Source organism: Pholcus phalangioides, unplaced genomic scaffold, assembly GCF_987345545.1.
Source record: "Pholcus phalangioides strain wild (caught in Gottingen) unplaced genomic scaffold, Ppha-v1.0 ptg000011l_1, whole genome shotgun sequence".
Classification (NCBI taxonomy): domain Eukaryota; kingdom Metazoa; phylum Arthropoda; class Arachnida; order Araneae; family Pholcidae; genus Pholcus; species Pholcus phalangioides.
The window spans coordinates 12637373-12662384 of record NW_028301604.1 but is presented as its reverse complement, the minus strand read 5'-3'; the positions used below and the strand labels follow the sequence as shown (position 1 = coordinate 12662384).

The window sequence follows — 25012 nt, the reverse complement described above, 5'->3', positions numbered from 1 at the left end:
TTCTTCAACCAAAATCATCTGAAGTCTTTGTTTAAAATAGTCTTTGAAATATGAAGCAAACCATGTGTATTTCAAGCCGTTACACAATCTTGTCATTTCTCTATGTGAATTCGAGATATGTGTCTACAAAAGTCCTTCATAGCTGCTTGATAGACGGTTATTTTCTCAAAATATAATGCTGTGGCACACTTTAAATCATTTGATGTACCTGTTGACCGTCTTCAACACATTTGAAATCTTTCAGATATGAGAAATATAATCACGTTTCTCTCTCCGGATGAAAACGAGACTACAGGAGTCTCGTTTACGGATTTAAAGCACTCAAACTATGCATCATTTTTGAAATGAGGGAGAGAGAGAGAGAGAGAGAGAGAGATTAACATTATTCTCTTTAACACATTTTATATTATATTTAACTCTAAATTCCTTCCCTTCCCGATGAGAACTCTTCCATCAAATTAAGCATTTGCGTATCGTACATTTCGTTGATCTGAAGCTTGAAGGGCGAAAAATGATTGTTTAACTGCATGCACAAGAAAATTTCAGACATATGCCATGAAAGCATTTTGGAAATATAATTATTACATGAATGTGAGATAGCATTGAATTCTATAAAAAAAATGAAGTAATAGTTCATTTTGCCATGATCATTGAAAGTTTATTCTGCCTGTAGTTGTACTAATTTTTGTATGTTCCTCATTTTCATGGACGTGCTTCATTAGTTTTCAATTTTATTTTTTCTATGATTAAGTTTTGTTTTTCTTTGATTTCAATAAATTAAGAAAAATTTCCTTAACTTCTGAAACGTCATGAATGAAATGAATCAAAATAATGATTTGGAGCTTAAGGTTTCTCAACCCTGTTTTCTCTGAATTATACGTAATAAAACTTTGTCTGAAAATACGTTGGGAAAAGTGTAAAATTCTCTGATAGGAAATAATTACAAATATTTGTTTGCTGCAACACAGTTTTAATCAGTTAAAAATGAAGAGTGTTAATGTAAAAGCATTGTTTTCTATCACAATGGTATTGAAATTTTTATTTCGTGCTAAAAATATTCCAATAAGATTTACTAAATTTTTTGGATGTAATATTCAAATATGCACGTGTATATGTCAGGCCCGTAGCCAGAAATTTCGTTCGGGGGGGGGGGGACCAAAGTGATAGAACAATAAATTTGGCCATCTTTTCCCTTTTTTTCGGTCATTTTCTCACATTTCGGGGGGACCCCCCCCCCCCGGTACGCCTTTGGAATATGTGCATTTATTTCACTGAGAACATGCTTCTTCATAGCAAGTATTACTTTTATGTTGCATTATTCAGTAAAATAATAAAGTATTCAATATTTTATGAACGTTTCCTAAATAGATGGTGTCCAACATAGAAAGCATGTTTATATACCACTTCCCACTCAAACATGAAATATGTGCATATTTTCTGAATGTAAATCTGTACACAAAAGCTGAAATGAATTCAGTATCGTGCTGAAAGAGTATTTTTTCGTAAAATAGAAATAGAAACTTTCAGAGAGAGAGAGAGAATGTGAGTGAGGGAGTCACATAGTATACATTTTATGGAAAAATGTACCATAATGCATTCTTACTAAATCGGTGCATTTGGTACGGGGGTTTCCACAATTTTTCTCATGAATTGGAATAAAATGTCAGACTTAATTGCTTAAGGGTGCTGAACGGCTCTTCTTGCATGAATTCCCATCGGTTTTAATAATTAAATGTTCAATCAAATACCAAATAGACAATCAGCTTCCACATAAATATGACAATAATAAAGAGAAATGTTAATAACTACATTTAAAGTTCCAGAGTTAAATTTTTTCGAAGTATTTATTTAGCGCAATAGTTCCGTTTTCTTCATAATTGCTGAGCAGTTGTTAGCATCATACATTTTTGTGCATCTCTTGCATCTCATACTTGTAATTACTATACTCATTTGCCTATATGATTTCCATAATTGGTTCTTTCTTACAATTTTCCATCCACCATGATTTTCATGAAATGTTTCCTCCCATTTCTTCAAGTTTTACCTTGTTTTTCTTTTCGCCTCGTTCTCTTTATATTCTTTTATGATATCCTTAACATCATTTGATCATTTTTGTCGAACTATGGTTATTAGCTGCACACGAGGCCTTATTAGACCGGGACCTACAGTTTATTGCTGAATCCGAATGGCAGCAGTGTTCGGCATTTTATTACATTCCTTCCGTATATCTCGTCGAGGGAATATTGCGCTAACACTCGATGGGGACTTTTTGCGGTCACAATGCGTTTTCTTGTTATGTTATTGCCGTTTCTATTGTAACTAAGCGTCAGAAACGTTTCTGACAAGGACGAATCGTGTACTAAACTCGCGACACACCTTATCATCCTTTGGTGCAATAGGCTAGTGTTTTTCAACCGCCTTGCTGTGATATCAATTATACAGTTAGATAACACCATGTAACACGATTTTTGTTCTTGGTTAGAGACCCACATTGCCCAATGGTTTACGACTAAAAAAGACTGAATACAACGATTTTTTGTGTGGTGAGGGGATCGATATTTTTTGTGAATTGGTCATTTACCATTGACTGACAGAAATTTTGAAAATGAGAAAAAAATGAACCTTTCACACTGATAATAATTTTAAAAACTAAATAACTTTTCGAATATAAATAACGTATCTGGACGTTTAACCGAGAATAAAATAAGTTAAAATAAAGTTTTAAATTAAAAAAAATAATGTTACATCTTCCATCTTTGCCCAATATTTACTTTATATTTACCCTTTTTGCTCCCAAAAATAACTGTCGTGATGTTTTCGATGTGCTCTCCCTTATATAGATGTTCAAAATCAAAAAGTCTTTATTGTGAAGGTGCTCTTTTGGATAAGCACCCATACCGTCTTTGGAATTTCGAGACGCCATGTGTCATATGTACTGTAATTATAGTAAAGAATGTGAAATAAAAAGAACTTCCCATAAAATTCAAAGACTAATAAAGAAGTTTGGGATACATCTGTTCACATACTTAACTGGTTCTTAGGTTACGGCTGGACCAAAAACTATTTTGAGCTTGCAGAAAAATATAAAAAATAGGAAAAAATTAAATGTCCAATGTTTCACTGAATAACACATCGCATTGTCCACACTTATCTCGAAAAATTCAAAGAAAGTATGGGTGCTTTGCCAAAGAGCATCTTCAATAAAGAATTCTTGACTTGGATCATGTATATAAGGGTGAAAACACACATCAAAAATATCATGACAATTATTTTTGAGAGCTAAAACGTGAAGAAGTATAAATGGGACTTTATCCATTGTCATTCCCATAATATTCCATAATATTTTTTATTTACTTAAACGAACAAAAACAAATTACAAGATACAAATATATAATGTAATATGCAAATACAAACATAAGTTACACAAACACAACGACACAAAACACACACACATATTAAATGTACTATGTAGCCCCAAAGGACTGCATGATCCTTCCAGCAGGCCTATATGATTTTCTTCTTCAGCAACAGTTATTTTCTTCATTAGATGGATTTTAGTATATATATATAATTAATATGAATTGGTGCAATAATGTATTTCAAAGTGCTGCATTAATATCTGTGTTTTTGATCATATTAAAGATAATGTAATCTGTATTTTTATTACTATATTGGTGTAATTACTAGAGTAGATGAAGTTCATTATTTTTGGCGCGGTGTAACAAAAATTTTTTTGAAATGATGTTTTGTTATTTTTAGGCATTTGATAAGTATTTCTATACCTATTTGATGTTGTATTTTCATTTTTTACTAACCATTCTTCGTTTTTGATGATAAATTTATAAATTCTGTACGTGTAATTCTGTCTCAGTGTTAATATGTGGCACAGTATTCTTTTATTATTCATAGGAACATTTATTAGTTCTCTTAATTTATTACGCAGATTGTCTAAGTTGCGTGTTTTCGTAATAGCTCCTCCCCACACACACATATTCCATAATTTATATTTGAATAAACCCATGCATAGAAGATATCTTTCAAGACGTTATTGTCAACTATGTATATATATATATTTATTTATTTAAGTTTATATAGAATTCCTGAGTACACATTCTGAGATTTCTTTTATCATTTTTTCACTATGTATGTTTCATTTTAGGTTATCTTGTATAACTATTCCTAAGTATTCATAAGTAAAATACTCTACCTATTTCTTCACAATTACATTCTGATATAGTTTGAGATTGGCAGTGAGTGTGTAATTTTACGTGGATTTCTGTACTGTCATTTATATATCTTGTTTTCGTGCACATAAATTTAGTTTTCTGTGTATTTATTTTTAATTTATGTTTAATTCGCCAGAGATTTCGTTAGATCCTTTTCTGTTCTTTAAAATCGTTATCCGTATGAAAAGTTCTTCATCTGTCATTTTCAATATCGCAGTCACCCAATTTACAAATATCGATCCCCCTCATCCCAAAAGCAAAGTTTGAAGAAAATAATCATCATTTTCATGATTTTCGGGCTAAGCATTTACTACCCCTGGAAAAAATACATTTTTTTTCTGTTACATAGTGTGATAGTTCATACGATAACAAATCTTTGACCGACGTGTCTGTGATAATCACCGTTTTTAATTAGTTAATTAATTGACGTTAGCTAATAGCCATATAAATATTGTTGAGATTAATATAGTAATTGATTTCTACTGATCATTTTTTTGTTTTCTTATCTTTAATTTACTGACCCACTGTCTCAAAAAATTTAAGAATCTCTGCAGAGGCGAGTATTTTATCAGCCAAAGTGCTCGATCCTAAGATTCTTGTGTTACTTTTATCAGATTGTGCCCTTTGTATATTTACAACTTCGATTAATTATGTTATTCTTTATTGAAGTAATTGATTCCTCTTGTTAATATATTTTCCTATTTTCCTTCGCAAGTATTTTCTTATTCCTTTTCATTGGTCTTTTCTCGTTGCCTATACATCTAATGTATCTTTCTATTTTTCCTTAACTAGCTTCTTATGTACATGTATTTTTGTGTGTGTTTTTCACATATTAGTAATTTTATTTTATTTCGTTAAAATGATTTTCAAGTTACCTACCTACTCTGTTCTTTAAGTCTCCCTACTTTGTCTGTGTCCCATCAATCCCATTTTGTTTTGTTTTCTTCATGTTTTTCAGTGTTTTTTTAATTATCTTTTCTTTTTTATGCTTTTGTTCTTTTGCCTACTAATAACTTCATATTTTTCAGTAAGTAAGTTTCTTTAATATGCCTTGTCCAACCTTCCGGTTTTTTGTGAACTCATGTCGTTACGTGGTCCAGACTAACTTCAAGAGGAATTTTTACTTTTCGGTAATTTATTTTTATTATTTTTTTCTCGCAATTTTCTCCGGAATTCCTTCTAGTTAATTTCCTCCGAGAATACTACTTTTAAAATAACTCAGATAGCTACGATACTCCAAGCTATTACTATATTGATATTAGTTTTTGTTTGGTTGTTTTTCTTAATGTGTATCTTAGCAGAGAGTTTGCAGAAATGGGTGGATGAAAAATTTTGTCCACATTGGGTAAATCTCGTGGAGGATTACCTTAAAAGCAAAAGTATTAAATTTCGAAATCCCTTATTTATCCTTTTTTTCCGAATAAAAACGTTTTTTTAAGAAAGTCTTGGAACATTTTTCAAAGTAAATGCTGAAGTGTTACAGATATACCTGTGTTGTATGGTACTTTAGAAAATAGTAATTTATCAATATAAATCAACCGTATTCTCTGAAGCGATCAATACGTGCGATGTACGTCATTGTTACCTGCTCAACTAATGAAAAAAAGGGTTTTTCGCAAAAAAATTAAATTTTAGGAAAAATTATACAAATAACAAATACAAGTTTCTTTGAACTATTTCTATGCGTTGAAATCTAAATTATTTAAGAATTCGATTGCACATATTGAAACTTTAAGCAACATATTTCGGCATTATCTGAATTGGCGCTACTCCAATGTTTATTCAAATATTATGAAATTAATTACAAATACAAATACAGAGACCACAACAGACAAAATGCCCAACGAGTTGGCTGAAAAAGGATACCCATGAAAAACACGGATTTCAAATATATATCTAAACTTTATGTCAAAAATACCGCGAACCAATAAGAGCAATAAAAAGACTAATAATTATGACAAACTATCAATATACTACCCATAAAAAATTATGGTTGTCTCATCTAAGCAGGGATAGCTTCTCGATTTATTCCAATATGTTTATCGTATTTCTTTTTAAACGCGTCAATTGTGTTAGGATTCACGACCCCCGGAGGTAAGTTATTCCATTCATTCACTAGCCTATTACAGAAAAATTCCCTGCGATATAGATAATCTAGAATTATATCTTACCAATAGATACCGGTGTACCCTTGTCGAAGCAATTGATTGACGATGTATTAATAACTCATGATTCATTTTATCCATCCCGTTAAATATTTTAAACACTTCGATAATATACACAACCCCCCGCCGAAATCTGAGCTCTTCCAATGTTTTCGAAAAATCAAGTCTTTCTCCATAGTTTAAGCTCTGTGTGTCTTCAAGAGCACGCGTGGCTCTTATCTGTATCCCCTCGACCAAGTTAATGCCCTTCTGTAAGTATGGTCTCCAAAAACTGACGGCATACTCCAATCCAGGACGAACTAAGCCCCAGAAAAGTGAAAAGTAGAAGAATCACTTTAGCAGAACGCGAAGAGACCTTTCCGATGATCCTAGTTGCATCCGAAATAATAATACCATTCAACTCGTAAGTGAAACGTTGGTTGTTAGAAACAAGATGAGCGACCATGCACTTGCCAACGCTAAAAGACATGCTCCATTCATTTGCCCACGCTGCAATCCCGTTTAGGTTGGTCTGGAGTAACTCCCTGTCGCTTTAGCCCCGTTCACATGTGCAAGATTGGGGGTCGCTTTGGTAATAATTACCGGCATGACAACTTTTTTCCCCTCGTAGGGAAGAAAAAGGTGGGAGAGAAGCTCATCAAAAAAAGCCCATCTTTCTTGGGGTGGATTGGAGGTCGACACCGACCTTCTCTCCCATAATCCTTTGCGCCGAGAAAACTGCTATAAGCTCCTTCGTCAACCACTTCCGTTCAACCTACGTAACCAGTGACGACTTCTGGAAAGAAGAGGAGGATTACCGACATAAACTTACCGTCATGTGAACGGTTTGTAGCGAAAATCCCCGTTACCGGGAACTTCCCGGGATGTTTTATTGTACATGTGAACGGGGCATTTGATTCCCGGCTAGTGCTATCAGCTTCGCGTCATCTGTGAATTTGCTAACAATCCCATCGATACCCTGATACCCAGTTTTTCAATAAATATTGAAAAAGTATGGGTCCAAGGGCACTTCTTCTTGCGACTCCCCTTTTGACACCCGTCCAATCAGAAAATTCCCTATTTAACATAACCCATTGTGACGCATTTCTCATCGACGATTCTATCCTGTTAAAGAAGTTGTCCTCAATCTCAATGTCGTGTAAACGCTTCAAGAGTTTACAATGTTGGACCTGATCGAATGGTAAATCAACATAAACCAGATCGACATTTTTCTCCTTACCAAAAGCCTTAGTCACGTGATCATAGAAGCAAAGAAGGTTAGTTATATATACACATGAGATTTCCCCCTTTCTGTACCCATCTTTGTTTTACAAAAATACATTATCCTCGACTATCTATTTCATCGATTGCCTTTTGATAATAATTTCCGAAATTTTCGAGAGGGAGCTCGTGAAACTCACTGGACGGTAATTGTTCGAGGATTCTCTACTACCCTTTTTGAATAACAGACAGAATCACATTAGCAAGCTTCAAATCCCTTAAGATGATACCCTCAGCAACACAACATTACTCCTGTAAATTTGTGTGATTGGCCCCAACAATTCATTAGCACATTCCCCGAGGACCCTAGGGTAGATACAATCTGGTCCTGGTGCTTTACTTGTACATTCATTTTTTTTTTGAAGTTGTAGGACTTCCACATCTTCCACCTCAATTTCGTTGAGAACTTCGCCACCCCATGTTACAAAGGTACATTGTATATAGCTTTAACTATTAAAAAGACTAACGCAAAATAGTTATTGAAGGCTACACATGCTTATAATTTTATATTTAATTTTAATTTAATTTTAATTTAATTTTAATAAATTTAATTATACATTTACTTTATAATTTACTTTTGGCTACACATACCTTCATTGCTCTATACCCTAGACCCTCCTATCGCGAGGGACCCTAACACTGGAGGATAAAACTGTCCCTTTACATCCATTGTTGACGTACCTGAAAAATGATTTTGGCTCAGGACCAATGTCACCTGCCAACCTAGATTCAACTTCCTTTTTACTATCCCTTATCGTTCTCTTCAACACCCTTCTTTTTTCAGTAAATGATAACAGGTCATCTCTTCCACTTTTGTATTCTCTGAATGCCCTATTTTCAAGATAAAGATTACGCATATTATCTGTGAACCAGAGGTGATGCGATGAATAAACCCGCTTTTTACGAAGAAAGAGTATGACATCGTAAGAAACAGAGGAGAATTTTGTTCTGACACCAACGGGTTTTTGAAAACTAATCGTAAAGTTCCGAGTTGTTTCTTCGAAAACAATTAAACCATTCTTTCGTCATATCTAATGCATTAGCGAATGAATGTAAATAACGTCTGACTAGTTTTGGCTTATATTTATATTCACATACCATTAGAAAGTAAATAACATACAATTTTATGCTAATTAGTTTGAAGTACTCACCATTTCCCTTTTTTCTAATCAAATTATTTGCTAGTAGTTATACCGATTTTCCATTTCACAACTCATAATAGATAAACTTTAAATGATCATATAAATTTACCAACCAAGTCTTGGCTTTTTTTTTAGTTTGTAAGAATTTTGTGGAAGTTTTCTTATTCGGTAAATATATATAAACTTGGAAATATGACAAGGCCTTAACTTTTTTCGGTAAGAAACAATAAAAAATTGGTGTAACTTTTACCTTTCGTCAATAGTATTGGTGAAAATCGAAACTTTGTAACCATGAACTGGAATGATCAGCTTTTGAAAGTTGATTATATAAAGATTTGTTTTAAAAATAATCCTATTCAATAATCGTGTTTTCGTGTTTTGTTCACTGACATCAACGCTAGGATTGAGGGATGACAATCATTGAATTTTTTTCTGATTTTAGTCATAACATGTTCACATTCAGATTTGAAAACAATTATACTAATTAAGTTTAGGATCGTTTGGAAAATCCATGCACGAGTGCGCAGTAATTAAAATTATAATTATATAGGGTGAATACGATCTATTCTGCCGAATGAAAGGGGGTGATAGACGAGCCCAAGTGGATTATGAAACTCATAATTCATAATAGATATAATTTAAACCCTGTCTTATATACGTCTTATCTAGAACCATTTTCGAGTTATGGATAACTCGAGTATAACTGAGTATGGATAATCGGTTATGGAAAAAAAATGCGTCAAGTCTGAAAAAAATTTATGAAATTTCTGAAAGACCTAAACGCAAACTAAGGCATTTGGAAAGAGCAGAAAAAATACTATAAGAGGTGATACCAATTTCAACGAAATATATGGATTTATTGGTGAGCTACAGGAGCTGTAAGACTGGCAAAGTTTCCAAATTCGAATTTTTCAAATTCGAAAATGTTTAATTGCCACAATCCCGCAAACACCCTTCCAGATACAATCAGTCAAATTTGTCAAAAACTTGTTCATTTCACCAGCTTTTGCCACATATCAAATAATTTAAATCCGTTTATTTGAGACTCGCTGCGTCTGCTGATTTCTCAGAAAAAAAGTGCAATAAATTTCCACGTAAGTGTTCACTTTAACATGTCCATTACCGGCTCAATGCGTCTCTCTTTCTCAACCGAAAGTTTATGGTTTTTGCCTCGATAATACGCATGAAAAACTAATTCAGCGACGCGTTTTCACAATCTACAAAAATGGCACGTTTGATATTTGGAAATGATGTCCATAGATTCCAAAGATTCGAAGTTTGAGTTAAAGTGAAAATGTCAAATAATTGGAATTGCGCATAAATGAAATATTTCAAAGTTGAAAGGGGTACATATAGGGATGCATTGTGATTGAAGTCAAACGTCTCAATGTGAAAGTTATGTAACCAAGAGACTTATAAATGGGGTCTCATTGAGTCGTGGATCGGGCACAAGTGGAATTTGCGCACAACGGGGTTCCTCTTGGCCTTTCTTTTTCCCCTCAACCTTTCTTTTATTTCCTTCTCTCTCTCTCTCTCTCCTAAAGTTATGAACCAAAATCCTTTTGTAATAGCTTGTCATTTAATGAGACATCAGATTTTCACGATGAATGCAAATCTCACCTTATCGAAATTAAAGTCAACAAACAAATAACTTTCTTATTTGAAATCAAATTATTTATCATTTCTGATGGGCTTGAAATTCTGATAATGATTATCATTATATGCTCACAAATTATTTAAACTTTTTTTTCCAAATGAACAGTTTTGTTACTGCGTACGTGATTTCTGCGGAAATGGTTCAAACAAATATTCTAAAATTTCTCACATTTATTTTCTGAATTCAATGTAGGGATACACACAACATCAACCTGTATCTTTGATATGTGTATTGTAATTGAAAATGATGTGATGAACTTTCAACTTCAGTTGTGACTGAATTGTGTACTTCCTCATTATTACTGTTATCTACATGAAGAGAATAAAAGTAATAAAAGTGCTAGCTACCACTTTTTGTGATTTTTATCATTTTAAGAATACAGATTTTGGAAGCTGCTACTGATGATTCTGAATAAAACTACATATAAGCATTTACGCAAAAAAACTAATTTGTAAATAATAGAAATTTCATCCGGTACAGTAACTTACAAATACAAATACAGCGCCACAACAGGCAAATTGCCCAACGAGGTGGCTGACTTAAGAACATCAGGGATCCCCGAGCCATTTTTGGAGGCCCTACCTACTACTGCTACACCACACATGCACCCCCTCCCCCGCGGAACCCCCAACGAATCGGCACATGCGGGAATGTGCGTGTACGTGTAGTGAAACCTGACGTGAAGTTTTTTGTTTCTCTGTAATGCTTGTTATGTGTAGTGCTGCCATCTGCCACCAGTTTTTCTAACTATGAGTGAAGTGTTATGATTGAATGATTTATCGTTGTAGGACTGTTGCTCTCTGTGGCGAGACGTTTTAACGGGGAGATCGGCTCGCATTTGCGCCTTGAAGTTGGGAACCACAGAAAACCAACTTCAGCCAACCACAATAACATTGTTCCGTCTTCAAGTGCAACGTTTGCATTGATTAAAAATAATTTATTGTATTTTCACCGTATTTTATAACTTCTTTCAATCATTTTCATAAATTAAAAATCAATTAAATTCAAACATATTTATACTTGAAACAATATTTGAATAACTATCTACCCCCCTACGGAAAAACGGGGGGTACAGGGTGGGAAATTAATCATGGCCATAAGGGGGCCACAGGAATGAGAATTGGTTGAAAGGGGGCCATGGGCAAAAATGGTTGAGAACCACTGCTTTAGAAGAAATCTTTGAATAAAAATAGTATTAGAGGAAAATTGTTGCTCTCACTGAATTTGGAGCACATCTCTCATTTATCATCATTATCTGATCTTGAAATCTTGAACGGTGGAACGAGGACTCTCGCTGAGTGTAGACTCAGCCGATAATCTCTTTATCATATCTATACCGATTCGAAAACATTAGTGCGCTAAACAAATGACTTTAATAGGCTATAGTAGAAAATACTTTTAATTTTCTGGTGCTCTTTATCGGGCTAGAAAAATACAATGGATCGAGCAAAGTCAAGGTATTATCATACGTTATGTGCAAAATAAGAAGTATGAAGATATTATACAGGGGGGTAAAAAGTCCGTAGAAACTTTAAAAATGCATAAAAACCGGAAAAATAAACGAAATAAAAAACAGTTTGCAGGATTCGCTAGATCGCGGGAATTTTTTTAAGACAGGAAAAAAAATTCAAAAACAGCCGACAGATGGCGCTGGTATGAGCGACTTCGGTGGAAATATGCGAATGAGACAGTTATAAGAACTTGCGCTCCTAATCCACAATCAATTCACCGTTGTGAATCGTGTATGTGAACTTGCTGCATTCTGCCGTTAATGGATTTGACTCGCCTGCAATTTCTTATTCCCTGTAGTGGTGGTCATGCGGAACACATATTGCTTTAAAAAACGATTTGGAGGCATTCTGTTCATTATTTGCGTCTTTTCTTTGACTTGTGTACGTCAGTGCCACCTATCGGCTGTTCTTTGAGTTAATTTTTTCCTGTCTAAAAAAAATTCCCGTGACCTAGCGATGCTAACCCTGCAAACCGTTTTTTATTTCGGTTATTTCTCCGCTTTTTATGAATTTTTAAAGTTTCTACGGACTTTTTGCCCACCCTGTATGATGATCAAGGTGAATAATATTGAAAATATTGTGAAAATGAAGTATCGATGAGAAAAAACTACTTTTTTAAATAATATATATATATATATACACAGTACACACACTAAGATATCATCATGATGAATATTTACATGTGAAACACTAGTACTGCGATAATATGGTGATTCTATGGGCATCTTTTTCTCAGCCACCTCGTTGAGCATTTTACCTGTTGTGGCCTTATATTTGTGGATAATATGAAAAAGAGTATATTTTACATCAGGTATGTACAAGGATATAGATCGATTTCCTTCAAATGTTGAAACTGATTCATCCAGTAATTCGTAAAATTTTCTAGATAGTTTTTGGGAATAATCTGTGATTGTTTCCATAAGAGCGTATCTTTTCTTTCATCTGTATTTCTAATGAACCGCAGAGCATTGAGAAAGAGACGGAGTGTGACATTTTGAAATCATTCTAATTTGATAAGATTAGTTTTACTCAAATACATCCAGACCGAAGCGGCATAGAGCAAAACGGGTCGAATTGTCATGTATAAGGTGAGTGTGTTGGAGATAGAGTAGATCGAGTGTGACAAATTTGTTCAACATGTGTTTTGCTTTTTTTAGCTTTAATGATTGTCTCCTCACAATGAGCTCTAAAAGATAAGTGCTTGTCTGAAATGACTCCAAGATATCAACTAGTGTTAACAGGTGAGATTTGAGTGTCATTAACTTCAATAGTAGCTTCAAGAGGTAAGTCCTTTTTGCCAGTGATACACATGAACATCGATTTATTAGCAATAAGTTCGACTCCACTGCTTTCACACCAGTTCTCACAGCACTGTGAAGCGTTTCCTGAAGATTGCTAAATGCTTTTGTGGGCACCCTGTTTACAGAAATTATGATTGAATCATCTGCGTAAAGGGCCGTAGAAACGTTAGGAGCGATAAGAAATTTATTCATTTGAAAATTGTGTAATAATGGCCCAAGGACACTCCCTTGCGTAATTGAGGCTCTGATAGGACGTGAGTTTGAAACTGAGTCATTAATTTGAACCCGAAAAGATCCAGCACAAAGATCGATGGATCGTGAATTTGATTACCCTTATACAGCATGTTCACGTGAATTAATTTATACAGCAAAACATCATGACATACTTTATCGGCACACTTTTTCAAATCGAGGCGAGCCACAACTGCTGTATCTTTGTTAATGTCAGATGTAATGTGTGTTCCTGCAAACACACCACAACATAGATCATTCGATCATTTTTGTCGCACCACGGTCATTTTCTGCACACGAGGGCTAATTAGACCGGAACCTGCAGTTTATTGCCGATTCCGAACGGCAGGCTTGTTTTTTTTACTCATCGAGAGGTTGGTGTGCTAACCCCTCGATGGGGGACTCCCTGCGGTAGCAATGTTTTTCTGCTGTCAAGTCGACGTTTTTGTTGTACCCCTGTGTCAGGAAAGTCTTCTGACAAGGACGAACCGGGTATCGAACTCGCGACACCTCTGATACTTTACGCGAGTATCTTATCGACTTGGGCTACCACGCCCCCACAACATTGAGAATCTGTGTAACGGTAGAGTGATTTCTTCGGAAACCATGCTGTTGTGGAATAATAGCAATATATTTGACATAGTCCTCAATTCTTACAAAAATGATCCTTTCAAATATTTTACTCAGATAACTGAGCAAAAAGATCGGACGCCAGTTGCTGGGGAAATGTAGGTCCTAACCAAGGTTTGGTATGAGTTTGACCGATAGTTTGTTTCCAAATGTCAAGGGATATAATTTAGATCCACGAGGTCGTTGAAAAGAATAACACACAAAACATTCAATAATATTGTTGGTTAAATATTTCAGTGCTTTGTTGGCAATTAGATCACGTCCCGCTTCCCGGAGCTTTTTTTTTTTCTTAAGGTGTTTAATAACATATATAATTTTCACCTCATTAGTGTTTGTGTTAGACATAAAAATGGTCGTTTTTCCGTAGGCGGATGCAAGAAATAGTTATCGATAGTGCGAGTAACTTCGTTATTTGTTCATTAGAAATATTATTGGGAGAAAAAAAATTGAATTTCAAGTGCATCAGCGAACATCTCTATTTTCTCTGGATGTGTGTAAACAATGCCAAGACACAAAATCTTACATTGATTTTACGATGAGTGATTTTTTTTATTCATATAAATGAAATAAATTATGAGTGTAGCAAATAATTCGTATTAAAATAAATAATGGCAACAATGGAAGGTGAGATTTAGAAATTTTTCAGTGATGGGACAGTGTTTTCCTTTTTTTTCGAGAGTTTAAATGAAATAGGAGGAAAAAATATCGAATATTTTTTTAAAAATGACTTCAATATCATTTATGGAGAGCAAATATTGTTTGACACGTTTTTTTTAATATTAATAATGAAGTGCAGTCAAGAATTTCAGATGGCAGATTGTAGTAAAATTTCGGAATAAGAAACGTGAAAGGATTTCTTTGTTTATGAATAAGTAGTATATGTAAAATGTATTGCTAAATCTACTCGATATTCTTGAAGTATTTTTTTTTAAATTGTGATCCTCACGTATTCCCAAGGGATCAGCATGATCCGTCCAGGAAATAAAAAGGTAGTATTGAAAGGTAGGTTCAGTTGATTTTTATTCAGAAGGATTATCGATCCGTGGAAAAATACAGGGTAGTAACTATAGACCGCCCAATAATCACAGACGTGATTCCTTGTGAAAAAACTAATATGGAAAAGTGTTTTCCGTTTTTTAGGATCCGACGAATATGTAATGAGTTATGATGCTTTGAATTTTTGTGACGTGTCATTTCCTTACTATCAGTTATGTGCCAAACACCCAACAAAAGTGAATTTTTTCGCCAGCAGCGGGTTGCCACTTCTTGAAAATGAACTGAAATATTCAATCCCATTAGAAACCAAGTTCGGCCTTCTTTCACGATTTGCGCTTTTTCCCTCAATGTAGTGTGGATATTATAACCTTGTTGTTACGTGTTAGCTTCATCCAGACTTGTAAAGTGTTAGCCAAATGAGATCTTTTTCAACCAAATCAACACTTTTTTGCCAAAATTGGTAATTTGTTCTCTTTCACTATCAAGTCAAATGTGTTGAAGGAAGGTGCATACAGTGCGTAGTGTTCACTACGCGATCGTTTTTCTACGCTGTCATTTTAATCAGATTATATGTTGATCAATAAAATAGGGTGATATTTTTTGTGAGTTATTTTAAAATTTCATCGAAACAGTTACGTCTAAAAAACCTCGACGAAGATTGCAAAAAAGGTAGCTTGGCGAAGGTGACTTGTGGGAACAGTAACATAATAACACCGATTCGATCAGAAACTTTTAATCAAACTAGTCACTTTATGAATTGACATATTCAAAATAATTAGTGGTTTCGGATATTTGCTATTGATTATTCATCAAGTCACATTTTCATACCGATTTCTGCATGTTGAAATGAAGATTTTTCATTTTCTTTTGACTGCAATTGATTTTTATCGCGCTGAAATATTAATAAATTTTTACTTCACCCAAGAAAGATTTGGACTACTCTGAAATTTTTTTCCAGCCTGCATGATTCGCGTAAAACTTGGTAATTTTTTCAGATGAAGGTTTGTTCTGGGGCTTATTTATTGGATTGAATTTTGATTTTTGTGGCGAGAGGACCAATTAGGTCAAACTGCGCAAAAACAAATGGTCAATTAAAAATAATTGTGCTTGTCTTGTCAGGAAAGGAGGCATATTTATGAGGGGGTAGCCCTGGTTCCCTCTTAATAGAGACGGACTTCAGGATTCACCGCCTTAGGAACTACTAATTTTGCCGCCCCTTCCGTCCAATTTGGATCTTATCTTCTTCTAGAAAAGAAGATAAAGATGGATATATGATATTGTTGAAGTAGATTCTCTCAACTAGGTTCGTAAGCGTATAACACGATATAGATGATGGACTACAGTTGGGACACAACTATGGTTCAAAATTTAATTTTTAAAATATCCATATTTGAGATACATAAGGAAAAAAAAAATTTAATATTAATGCTTGATCTTTCCACAGGCAATATCAGCAAAAATAAGTTTTAAATAGCTTGAATACAGAAGTTATGATGATTAATCTAGAAAATGGTGTTATTTTGGACCACTGTTGTGTGAAATTAAGGTACTCTAACTGAAGATGCAATCGTTTCACCTTCGTCTCTTGTAATTATAAAATGCTATTTTGTGATTGCACATCAGATCGGAAAGAGATTGTATTGCCCATTTGATCAACGAGTGTGCGTTTGTGCTTTGAGTTTCCACCATTCCTTAGTTACCAGAATAGGTGTATGTTCTTAGACAGGATTAAAGCGAAAAGCATCGATGGGAATTCAGTGCTTAATGTCAGTCAATGCGGGTGGCAACCAATGATAGTGTTCGCAGTTGTTTATCTTGGGGCATCCCTAGTGAGAGAGAGTTGCCCAGAGAGACAAACCTAAAGACTTTCTTCGCTTTTCTCACACAGATCAACATACAAATCTAGCAACTGTAGAGAAAGATCATTTTATGAGAGCACGCAAAAGAAGAATAAAATTCGAAGAACAGCGAAAACACCAGTCTCTAACTAGTCTAAATTACATATGAATATATAGTAGGCCACACAGTGTCTGTCGCTCATTAAAATCACTTTTAATCTAACGATTCTGATTTTATTAATCGGTTGATTTTCATAATCGGCGAATCAAAAGTTAAATTTCCAAACTTTGCAGGGTATAACTAAACTGATGGTCAAAACTAAAAGTTCAACTCTCACCATATAATATAGGGTCAGAAAGCAAGCGGCAACAAGCGAGAGGACGCCTGCGTGGTATAAATGGAGAACACAGTAAAGACAAATAATAAAGGACAAAGAATCCGTCACATCGGTGACGGATAGCAGCATCTGAATGATGGGTTCTGCGAAAGGCAACGTATCATTTACTCCGGAGAAAGCGCACTATCGCGGCTGTATCTTGCTTGCTGTCGGACCTCACATTGTATGGTGAAAGTTGTTTGTTTTGACTAGTTCTATCACACCCCTTCCGATTACCCTGCATATACGGTGAATCCAACCTATTCTTCCAAACGATAGGGGGTGATAGACAAACCCAAGGGGATCATGAAACACCCCACCAACACGCCCTATCTCGAACATTTTCGAGTTATGGTAGATAATCAATTGTAGAAAAAAAAATGCGTGCAGTCTCAAAAAACCCGGATTTGTGAAGTTTCTGAGACATCTACAAACAAATTAAGCACATATATAGAAAGTGCAGAAAAAATCCTGTAAGGTCACACCAATTTCATTGAAATATCTGGAATATAAAGGTGAGCTACAGAGGCACTGAAAGATTGGCGAAGTCCAAACTCAAGTTATCGCGCCAAAGTTTTTAATTTCTAACAACAATCAGTCAAATTTGCCATAATTTTGTCCATTCCACTAGCTTTCGAAAGAGCTTAAAATAAACCAAATTGGTCGTCTAGTTCAGGAGAAATTTAGTTTGTTGTTGTTTATTTTAGTTAGTTTGCAATACATCACTGAAATTTGCGTTCGTCGAAGTAATTTTAGTAGGTTTTGGCGGCAATTCGGTTTTTCGCTTCACCGATCTCTCAGCGCTTGTAGCTCGCTATTAAATACGGATATCCTGTAGATAGAGGAAGTGTCACCTTATAGGATTTTTTGTGCAGAATCAAATTGTCGCCAAAATCTGTACAAATACAAATACAAATACAACGCCACAACAGGCAAATGATGCCCAACGAGGTGGCTGACTTAAGAACATCACGGATCCCCGAGCCATATTTTGGAGGCCCTACCTACTACTGCTACACCACACATGCACCCCCCCCCCTCGCGGAACCCCCCAATGAACCCCCAACGAATCGGTACATGCGGGAATGTGCGTGTACGTGTAGTGCAACCTGACGTAAAGTTTGTTTCTGTGTAATGCTTGTTATGTGTAGTGCTGTCATCTGCCCCCAGTTTTTCTAACTATGAGTGAAGTGTTATGGTTGAATGATTTACCGTTGTAGGACTGTTGCTCTCTGTGGCGAGACTTTTTAACGGGGAGATCGGCTTGCATTTGCTCCTTGAAGTTGGGAACCACAGAAAACCAACTTCAGCCGACCACCACTGTGGGGTTCGAACCCGGATCCTCGCATCACGAGTCCGGCACTATAACCACTCGACCACCACAGCGGCCACTGTACTGCCAATTTCGAATTTTCGTCGAATATCTATACTTCGACGAACGTTGATTTCAGTGATTGCAGATGCATTGCAAACAAAAGACTAAATTTCTCTCTCCTGAACCAGAAAACTAATATGTGTTATTGTAAGCTCTTTTCGGAAGCTGGTGGAGTGGACAAGTTTTTGCAAATTTGACTCATTGTAGCCAGAAGGGTGTTTGCAGAATTGTTGATAAAAAATTTTGGTGTGACAATTGGATTTTGAACTTTGCCAATCTTTCAGCTCTTGTAGCTCGCCGTTAAAACCAGAATTTTGATGAAATTAATGTCACCTTATGACATTTTTTCTGTTCTATCCAAATGTGTGCCTTGTTTGAGCGTAGGTCTTTCAGACGCTTCACGAATTCTGGTTAATTATTTCATACTTGACGAATTTCTTTTTCCGTAATCGATTATCCACCATAACTAGAAAACGGTTTGGGATAGGACAGAGTTGGTGTGGTGTTTCAAGATCCACTTTGACTCGTTTATCACCCCCTTTCGTTTGTACATTATGAATAGGTATTATGCTTTATATATAAGAGTAGGTATACAAAGTGCATTTCTCTTTTCACCCTCACCCTACCTTTTCTCTTTCGCTCTTATGTAAGTACAAAATTGTTTTATCTATACAAAGAGTTGATTCAATATTGGTGTCATTTTTTGAAAGCTTCTGAAATTTTACTATTCAAATGTTTATAAAATGACACCAAATCGAGGGAATTAGAAATAATATTCACAAAGTAAAACTAATACTCTCTCTCTACTAAGCAAGATTGTATCTGTTTATCACTGTTTTCGTAGAAATTGAAAAGAATTATATCTTAGTTGAGAGAGAGAGAGAGAGTTTATTTAGATATTTATAATCATAGCTCTCTCTCTCTCACTCACACACACACACACGCACGCACGCACGCGCAAAAGGATATATTCATGCTGAATCTGCTCTTGTATGCATTTGAAAAATAAATCAAAGCTTTCAAAATACAAAGCGGATACTATCGACGTCCTAATAATACGTGATTCCTCGTGAAAAACTAATGTGGAAAAGTATTTTCCGTTTCAGAATCGGAATTAATCAATTCAATGTTTTTGCATTTTTGATACTCAAAAAAATGTATTAAAAACAAACGTGTCATTAAATATTTTTTTTCTTCAAATTTTCGATTTTTTTAACGTGAAAATCGCTAAATGGATATTTCAAATTTTTTGTGAAGAAATAATTCATTTCGTTCAAATGTTTTCAGCCAAGCTGATGCAAGACATATTCATCTTCACATACAATTTTTTCCAGAATTTAGTGCTAAATTGTATGTAATAAATCCTACTTCTTCTGGAAGCAGTTACTGGAAGCCATTTTAAAAAACCCCTGAAAGTTCAACTCCAAGTGCTGCCCTCTGATGAAATCCTCAAATTTCATTTATTAGAAATATTCACCATATTTCTAACTCGAAATTTACCCTGATGACAAAAAAAAAATCTACAGTGCGAAAAGGCAACCCATACATTTGTGGCACCAGTCTAAAAGGGATATAGATAACATGAAAATCAAGGCAAACTGTATATTTTACCCTTACTCAAATATTTTAGTCACTCTATATAATTAAATTGCTGTGCTTTGATGTATTGCGTGTGTTTCAATTAAAATTATGCTAACGGCACCAGTTTGCATCCGTTTTGCAAAAAAAAAAAAAATCGTTCAATACGTTTTTATCAAAGTGAACGCATAGAGAGTTAATAGCCAGAAATGTATAAGGTGTATATACATATATACAGGGTGTCCTGGAAGTCTTTATTCTGCCTTTATCTCATCAACCGTTCGTCGTATTGGTACAGTTTTCATTAAAAAAGTACTCAAAATGTGTTCAGAAATAACCCTGTACCACTTATGAGAGTGAAAATATAGTGTGCCACTAAATTAAAAAAAAATTATATGGGCACTGTCCTCAAAAACCTAATCAGAGAGTTGTTGCCCTGTCTCTTCTGACGCCAGCAAAAAAGATTTTATGTTTTTAAGCGAAATATTTGCTGAGATACAATTGAAATTCAAAAATCAAATATAAAAAGGGGAAAGGCCATCATAATGATCTTGTCCGTTAGTTTATGCTTTTCTTTCGCAACTTTTCTTCTATTTTCTAATTCAAATATCTCAGCAAATATTTCACTTGGAAACGTGGAACTTTTTTGTGGTGTGTGGAATCAAGAGAAACTGCGCAGCAACTTTCTAACCCAAAGTTAGAGAGAGGACAGGGGAAACATATAAAATTTTTGATTTTTTTTGATTTTATTACACTGTATTTTCACTCTAGAAACTGATACAGAGTCAGATTTTGAGCATTTTTTAAAATCAGAACCATACCTTTACGACGAACGGTTGACGAGATAAAGGTCGAACTGGAACTTACAGAACACCCTGTATAGAGTGCATGTATGTACCAAGATACAAAATTTTGATTTTTCACACATACAGTCCCTTTGTCCCTCAACTTCTAATTAGAAAATTGTTTCTCAGTCACTTCTGAGCCCAACAAAGAAAAATTCATGTTACTGAGAGCAGTAATTGTTTTCTAATTTTTGTCTCCATGTTGACACAATACGGGTTTCTTTCCTGCTCGTCGGTTTGTGTAGTTTTAATATTGTATAAAATAAATTAAAACAAAACATTCGCGAAAACTGATCTCCTGTTTCCAAAAACGTATAAGTTACTTTCCAAGAAGTCAGGATGATAAGAAACCCCAAAATATATAAAACGTCGATCACAGTCAAAGACTTTAAAATAGGAAAGATGATGTGTACTAATATAAAAAGCTTGCCGTAATAGAAGAAAGCGTGTACTCTACTTTTGCATGTCATGATCATCTTTCGTAGTTATACAACAGGGGTTTCAGCCTCTTTCTCGAGGGATTTTTATTGAACGTACAGGTGGCATACGGGAGAAATACGATTTTTTTACTAAATGTACTGCTGCTACATATAAAATGTGATCACGAGTGAAATGTTTATGTATGAGTTCCTTGAGATAAATATCTCTCCTGAAGTCTTTTTTTAAAACAAAATACCCAGTGCTTTTTTTACATGATCCGAATAAATCTCTCGTTATTTTTCTTTACAAGTGCCATCAACACTGAAATATTTATTTTGAAAGTTTCTGTGTAGATTTAGAGCCTCCAAATTTTCCTCAAGTGTACAATTTTTCCGCAATAGCGTAAAACTAACGACGGAATATTTTCTGAAATCATTGTCTCGTAGTCTTTCAAAAATGCAGGTATCGCAACATTTAATAAATTTATTCTTACTGTTTCTGAACACAAAGCTACAGGAAATGTTGATCTCAAATTCAACTATAATCAAGTTACGGATGCATTTATATTCGTCCGATTCTGAAACGGAAAATACTTTTCCACATTGGTTTTTCACGAGGAATCACGTATTATTAGGACTTCGATAGTATCAACTTTGTATTTTGAAAGCTTTGAAATTAATTCATTTTTCAAATGCATACAAGAGCAGATTCAGCATGAATATATCCTTTTGCGCGCGCGCGTGTGTGTGTGTGTGTGTGTGTGTGAGTGAGAGAGAGAGAGAGAGAGAGAGAGCTATGATTATAAATATCTAAATAAACTCTCTCTCTCTCTCTCTCTCAACTAAGATATAATTCTTTTCAATTTCTACGAAAATAGTTTATCAGTTGAATCAGTAGTTCAAGCGCAAATAAACTCGAGTCTCCGTTTCCTATATGCTGTAGTACCAGTGATTTCAGTAGTCCTTCTTTCACGCAACGAATAAAAGTTGCTGATCGTGACATGAATGAAGGATATAAAACATGTAAATTTAGTCTGGGTATATGTCTTCAAATCCAAATGAAGATTGTTGAGTAATTGGAGAGACTTTTTCATGCATGAATAATCGAAAATTTTGTCATCTATTCAAAATGTCATTATGTGAAAAATGCAGTGAGCTTACCGTTACAATAATAGGCAAGTGCCCATATTTGGGACAGCGGCTTAACTTCGGCCGATTTATAATGTTTTAATACGTCGGTAGCACTTCGGTTGTTTCAGGTTACGTTTAAAGCAAGTCATCACGTTTGTTTGTTGTTTCGTTAACATTTCACGATAGTTTCAGTAGTGTAGAACGCCTAACTTGGGACAAATGCCATTTTATTTTTTTAGATGCTAAATGTACATCTAAAATTTTCAAATTATCAGTACACAGGACCTAGACACTCTTCAGAATGTGGGAACTTTTTTTAATTTTAACGTTTCATTGAGGGGTTGAGTTGTCAGATCAACATTGTCTCAAGCATGTGAATTTGACTGTAACTGAAAGTTACGCGATAGGTGAGACTGAGATTGACACTAAGCGCGTAAGTTGGGATGCAATGTTGCATAGAGATACATTAAAATAGTTGTTAATTGGAACTAATATTTCTGAAAACCCCAGTGTTTTCGAAGAAAATTAAAATTGAAATGAAATTTTTCATATACATGTACTTAAAAAATTCTCATTATGTTTTCGAATTGCTCCAAAATATCTACAAACTAATTTGGTAACACTGGTTTATCGAAAGAAATGAGCTTCTTTCGTTAAAGCAGGGTGATTTTGTTATTAGTTTTTGTTTCTTTGTATGAAGTCAAGTGAAGTGTTAAAATTACTCGGCAGGCGAGAGACCGGTTGCATGGTCAATAAATTTTAAATAGAATTCATAGTATCATTTTGAACTCAACGTATTAAATTTTATTTAAATCATTCTTCAAAAATGGAAGGCATGTTTCCAAATGGATCTAAGGTCCAAATGGATTACTCTGGCGAAGTTTAGTTCTTGAGATGCTCCCTTTGTTTCCTACTTTTAGCACATTAAAAATCAGCGCAGCTTGGCTACATGTGGGGCTTTGAATGAACAATATTTTTTTGCTCGATAAATAACATCATAATGAAAATATTTTTTCCATCTCAGCTGTAATTCCATAACGCTTATGAAATGTGTTGCATTCAAGAACCAAGCATTTTCCCCAAAAAATCTCGTAACATCGAGATCACGTAAATCGGGGTAGCATAAGTCGGGGATGACTCTTTTTTTTCTCCAATGCTCTCGCTAGTCATAGCTGTAGCTAGTGGTTTTCTATTTCTCACCTTATTTTAAAATGTAACCGATCAAACATTAGGATATTATATATATGATATTTATTTATTCATTCATTAAGATTTATTCAATTATTTCATTATTCATTTATTAGGATCCATTAGCAACATTGACGGTGGAAACTATCACTGTACAGATGGCTCAAAACCCACTATTCGCCAAAAAAGAATAGCGGGTGTCTTGGGAGCGGCATCAAGTGTGACTTCCATACAAGTAGCGAATCTACTTCGCCTTTTTAAAATTCCTCAGGTTAGTGGTTATCTTTAAACACATAATTCATCTTACATAGAAAGTGTCCAGAAAGTTCTTATTCAATCCTTTATTTTCTACATCCCGGCCGAAAAGGAAAATCTTCCAATTCAAAAAATATTTTAAATAAGGTAAATATTCATTATAACACTTTTATGTAAACAAATTAGCTTTTGAAAAATTACGAAATCCATTTTTTTATTTTCTTCCCCAGTCCCCATAAAACTTAGAAAAAGTTTTTTTCAATTTCAAAAATATGTTAAAAAAACAAATACCATTGCTGTATGACAAATATTGATCGGGATATTGGATTCTAAATTTTTAGAGAATATTCATTGTGTCGTTTACAAATTGAACAGTAACGTAGTTAAATTTGCATTTAACCAAATAATGAAATATCAGTTTATGAGCGAATGTATTTTTATACTGCAATATGATTATCTTCCTAAAGTAATGAAAGTGGATGCGAATACTATAAACAAATTTTCAGGTTCATTAAATTATTTGTTTGCAAACTAATTAATTTTACCCATTAATTTTTGCATACGAATATGTAACAAAGTTACTAAAAAATTCCACTCACTAATAAATCACAAGCAATTAACGTATTGAGTGATATCGAAGGAAAAAAATCAGTCTCTCGAACTATCCCAATTTATATTTTTTTGCACCAACCCCCCTTCAATCGCTAGCATGGTGACTCCAGAGTACCGAAAAATGCAAATCTTTGAAATTAAATATCTGTATATAGTGATTAAACTTGTTTTATTTTTCGTATTACTGAAGTGCAAAACTTTTTCTGGAAGTAACTGTAAGGCCTTGAGGAAAATATAAAAATGTTAAATTTTAATATTTCTTCGAAAATAAATTT

General features: G+C 34.5%; 1 protein-coding gene across 1 annotated transcript in view; it reads left to right on the top strand.

The window, feature by feature from the left end:
- LOC149080075 (metabotropic glutamate receptor 6-like) overlaps window positions 1–25012 on the top strand; it is a 166490-nt gene that overhangs the window by 100167 nt on the left and 41311 nt on the right. Inside the window, exon 2 of the mRNA XM_089239039.1 lies at window positions 23987–24141. Coding sequence (XP_089095165.1) covers window positions 23987–24141 — 155 coding nt within the window. The remainder of the gene's footprint in view (window positions 1–23986; window positions 24142–25012) is intronic.